Source organism: Phalaenopsis equestris, unplaced genomic scaffold, assembly GCF_001263595.1.
Source record: "Phalaenopsis equestris unplaced genomic scaffold, ASM126359v1 Scaffold207310, whole genome shotgun sequence".
NCBI lineage: Eukaryota > Viridiplantae > Streptophyta > Magnoliopsida > Asparagales > Orchidaceae > Phalaenopsis > Phalaenopsis equestris.
Window position 1 is genome coordinate 809 of NW_018226652.1, and position 5,495 is coordinate 6,303.

The 5,495-nt window shown below is 28.9% G+C and overlaps 1 protein-coding gene across 1 annotated transcript; it reads right to left on the reverse strand.

Annotated features, from left to right (window-relative positions):
* Positions 1-3,818: 3,818 nt before the first annotated feature.
* LOC110036478 (trihelix transcription factor GT-3b-like) lies at positions 3,819-4,681 on the reverse strand (the record flags this gene model as incomplete). The annotated part of the gene is made up of 1 exon (XM_020740931.1): positions 3,819-4,681. A coding segment is annotated over one exon (588 nt), but the record flags the coding sequence as incomplete, so codon positions are not given.
* Positions 4,682-5,495: the final 814 nt, after the last annotated feature.

Below are 5,495 nucleotides of genomic sequence, written 5' to 3' on the forward strand. Positions count from 1 at the left end.
TCTTTTTTGTTAGATAGATAGGTCTTAATGCGATGAACGTGTAGAGCCGTAGATTTTTTAAATCCATAGAGAAATGAAGTAGATCGAGCAGTTTCCTTTATATGGACTGTGCTCGATTCTTAGCCCTTTATGAACAATGAACTGATACCATCCATTTCTTATTTAGAAAAATGGGTGACTCGGATTAAAGTGGGATTATGTGTCATTGACATACGGTATTGTGGAGAGGGAGTTGATGAGTAGGTTGTTACGGCCAAGGCAGTGAATCAGAGCGAGACACATGGAAAGGGAGGATGATGAGGCAGCTGACACGGCGGGCCTATAAAAAAAATTACTTAATTATTCTGAATTAATAAAATCCATTTAATTCCACATAACTTTAAAAATTATAGTAAATTAAAAAATGATAAAAATACAAAAATAAATGTATTGGATTCGAGAAAACTAAGAAAATTTAATAAAAATAAAATCAGAAGATAATAACATTAAATAAATTTTAAATGATTTTTAAACCATTAGAACAAATATTAATTCATAAAATTTAAAATATAAATCAAAATAAAATGAAATTACATCTGATTGAACCTCTTGACCATATGATACCTCTGTAATTTTTTTCATAAATAGATATAAATTTTGATTACTTAAATGAAGTTTCCTCGTGCTTTTGCATTTATCGAAAAAAAATAATTCTAGAAATTAAAATATATTTTGAAAAAAATATAGATTAACCTCTGAAATATTTAATGGCCTATGGGTGATCACTTTATTCAATTAGACATTAATCTTGATTATTACATGATAGTTTATTAAATTTTCTTAATAAATGTATATTTGTAAATATTATATTTATAGTTTAAGACCTCTTTTATTTAACATTGGATTATATTAGGGGTTAAATGAGTAAAAACTATGCTGAAACATTGATGGGAAGAATGAAACATGATGCGTTAGTTAGAACTTTAATCAAATCCATAAAACATGCAAACAGTTATTAAGATTAATTAGTAAATTGTTAAGAATTTGAAACCTTAAAGTGCTTGGATGATTAATTGGTGGGCAATACTGTTTGAAATTGATTAACTTACTAATTAAGATCTCCCACCACAATTTAAATGGTTTTGCATAATAATCTACTTGAAAATTATCAAAATTTATAAAATTATGAAATCATGTTTAAGGGCTAAAATAAACAAATAAAAATGATTAAGTTGAATAATCTAATTGGAATCATACTTAAAATCATAAATGAATAAATTTCAATAAAATTGAGATTAGTTTGAAAGTAAGCATTGGTGAGCATGTAGTTTTCCCTTAAATTTACAAATTTACTTTTTCTTAACTTTAATTCATTAAAACAAAATTCAATTGAATAAAAATTATTGAACTTTATGGAATAACTTGAACTTTATAAGTAAATAATATACTAATTGATAGATAGATAGATAGATAAGTATATATATATATAGTGAATTTTGATAGTTTTTAAAGCAATTTAGGATATTTTTTTTATTTTCTTCAAAATTGTAAAATTGCCTTTATTACCTTAACAACTTAAAAATAAACTATATATAATTCAAAATCACTAAAATTTAAAATGGAACTCTTAAATGGAACATAAATAACAAAACACTATAAAAATTTAAAAAAAAAAAAAAAAAAAAAAAAAAAAAAAAAAAAAAAAACTTATCTTTCCACTTAGTAAATGAAAGAAGTAGAAGTAATGAAACCCAATTAATCGAACCAATTTGTTAATCAACTGAAGATAAATCATTAAAAATATTTCCAACATAGGCAGAAGTGGTTGAAATATAAATAAGATATTTAAAAATATAAATTTCTTAGTAAAATATGAATAATTTTTTTTATAAAACTCCAAAATAAATGAAGTCTTCACCCATAGGTCAATTGAATTGACAGAAGTAATAAAATAAAAAAATTTGCTTTGATTCATTACTCTCTTAATTATTTTCTATTAATAAACCTATTAATAAGTCAAATAATTCATGAAAAATCTAAAATGAACTTGAAATGATTTAGAAAATTATGAGATTGTTTGGAATCATACTTCAAACATTTAAGTGAAATTTAAAGTACTTTGGAGACCACTTAACTTTATTATGAATTTTTGAATAAAATCACCTTCAAAATTAAGATAATTCTAACAAATACAATAAAATGCAAAAATACATAAAATTTTAACATAAAGCTTTTCAACTTAATATTCATTTTTTTACATTATTTTGAAATTACGTAAGTCGAAATAATTTAAACCTTAAAAATCACAAAATTTTCAACAAAATAGTTCATAAGATTACAGAAAAACAACGAAAAAATCTAAAAGTATAATGATTTGAGTTTATAAGAACCATATTCACTTCCCCAAGTGATTAATGGATTCTTACAAATTTTAATGATGTTAAACCTTGATATATGTCTTCAATAAAGCATATAAATGAGCTTAATTAAAAAAATATATACTAATCATAAAAATATAATAACAATAAAAATTAATAAAAAAAAATAATAATTAATCCTTTAGGTTTACAAAGGCTTCTTCGACGACGTAAAACAAAAGTTTTCCGATCTAAACAGATTTAACTACCTCTTTAAGAAAAGTAAATCCAAAACTAACAATAATAACAGGATGATGGAACCATGAGATATTGACCAGTGTAGCATAAAATAAAATTTAATTAGTTTTCAATAGTCACTTCTGTCATAATAAACATTTTATAAGAACTCTAACCTAATTTTGTTTCGCAAGGCTACTATAAGTAAATAATAAGAACCTATGATAAACCTTTTAAGGCATGATTTTCTTCTTTTCTTGAGTCATTTTCTTTATAGACTTTGGTGGTGTTGTGGCTAGTCAATTATCTGCCTCTCATATATCTAAAAGAAAATGAAACATGAAACGAATGATGAACCTCATCTAAAACCCAACGTTTTCTCAGATGGTGTTGATTAATTAATCATTACCTTTTGGATTCCGCATTTGTTTGTTTAGAATGACTTAAATCATCACACACTCTTATGCTTTTGCATGATTGTATGTCATGCAATATAAAAACCTATCTTTTAGGATTCTGATGTAGTTTGTCTAATACGAGGCTTTTGCATGTTTCTATATTGTGCAATATAAGTTCTAAATTTCTATATAAATTACATGATCGAAACATCATTCATTTAAAAGAATAATAATAAAATACAGAAAAAAAAAACAAGAGACAAAACAATGCTTTCTATAATAAAATCAAATGCAATAAACAAAACCAAAGCGCATGACAAGAATGCATCCGAAGCAGCAGCCACCAACGCGAATATTTCAATCTCAGGTTAGTATAGCAAGCAGTCAGTCACCCGCCGAAACTATGATCTTCATGGCTGTCCCATAAAAAATTTCAAAAACCTGAAATAGCAAAAATGTTTAATTTTATAATTTTTATAATTATTTATTGGCCCCTAGAATCAAACAGGGCGTTATAGTTCTTCAAACAGGATGAAAAGCCATACCTGTAATCAAAAGCAAACCTCAATTCTGTGCGAGAGACCCTCAGCTGGAAGGGAGGCTCCACTGCACAACTCTTTGTTCATCACAAATTTTCCATTTTTTTATAGAAGAAAATAAGGAAATTTACATACATACCATTTACTTCCTATGTATTTACATATCTAACATCTAAACATTTAACTTTTACATACACCTTACTGATCCATGACAAGTGCATTTTAGTTTTTTACAGTCAAAATAGTGGTATATTTTATATGATACGAAAGATTTTACTGATCCATGACAAGTGCATTTTAGTTTTTTACAAAAATAGTGGTATATTTTATATGATACGAAAGATTTTGGTGGTATAAATGTAAGAAGATAAGTTCAAAGTATTTGATATGCACATGCATAGGAATTGGGTGGTATGTATGTGAATGCCCGTTAAAAAATCAGAAGATATCAAAGCCCTTGAATCTGTTTTGAGATTCGTGCAAAACATAAATAAATCTTTTCCACTCATCTCCAAATAAATCTAAGGGCTTTGAGGCCATCGAGGAGCAATTTTTATTTATTTATTTATTTATTTATTTTTGTTTATAGATTATCCTGTATTAGCTTATTCAAAAGTGTGGTGAGCAAAGCATCTCTCTTCTCAGCCCTGCTCTCCTCCCTCATCCTCCTCTGCTCTTCCCTCTCCCTCCAAGCCTGTTCAAGCATCAGCCTCTCCCTCTCCAGCTTCTCCATCGAATCCCTCCATTCCCGATCAAACATTTGCCGCTCCTGAGCTCTTCGATCCATGACCTCCCACCAACGGGCCTCCAATTGCTGCTGCTGCTGCAAGAACTCATGGAGCAGGTCATGAATGCCGCTATTGGCTGGTCGAGATTTGTCGGGAGCGGTTCGGGTCTGTTGTTGCAGACCAGTTCGATCAGCCTTTTTCCTCTTGGTTCGGGTCGGTTTCTCTTCCTCACTGTCTTCTTCATCTTCGTCGTCGTCATCGGAGAACTCGTCGGAGGATCGGCCACCGCTAAGCCTTTTTAGTTTCTTCTTTGAGAGAGGGATGCCGGCTTCGGATTCCAGAAGGAGGCGCTGCATATTTCTAGCGCGTTCAGCGAACAGAGCGTGCAGTTCTTCGAAGAAGGGGCAATGCCTTCCACTCTCTGCATCGGCTGTCTCCTTACCCTATAAAGATTGAAGGACATAGAAGAGTTGGTTTCTGCATTTTTTTTTTTTTTTTTTGGGGTTAAGTCCAGGGTTGAACTTAAAATGGGTTTAAGATGTTTGTAGTATTTCTGTGGCTTAAAAATTTATTTGACAAGATTTAATCTAAATTTTGACTATATTTGCAACCAAACAGCCCTTTAAATTTACAGATGTGCTTCCTTAATGAACACAAAATAACTATAACAGATTGAATATGGAAGTAGTAGCATGCATTATACATTAAAAAAAAAAATTAAAATTATAAACATGCACAAGTGTGATGAGAAGATGTAACAAGCAAATAAAACTACTACGAAATGAATAAAACTGAGTGGATTGAAGATGAGCAATGATTCACGGACACTCCTAATTAATGAGTGATGCATTATCCGACATGTATCGGACATGGACACAGCTCTGACACATATCGGATACAACATTGAAGTCTCGAATTAAATAATATTAAAAAAAGAATATGCATGTCGTGACGGACATTTACGTCCTAGATTTCGACACAATTATCCTAAATTAATAAATAAAGAAATTTGAGAAAAATGATTTTTATGATTAAAATTAAAAATGTAAAATTTAGAAAAGATTGGCATGCATGCCACTCAATTCTTATACATTAATGTATCTAAAGCCAAAATTTTAATTTTTACACATATGTAACCTTACATATGTATAAAAATTAAAAAGGAGTAATTCGTTTGATTTGATTTATATATTTGAATGTGATAAAGAAAGATTTGGATGGCATAAATGTAAAAATCAAATTTTAGGTGTAAGATAT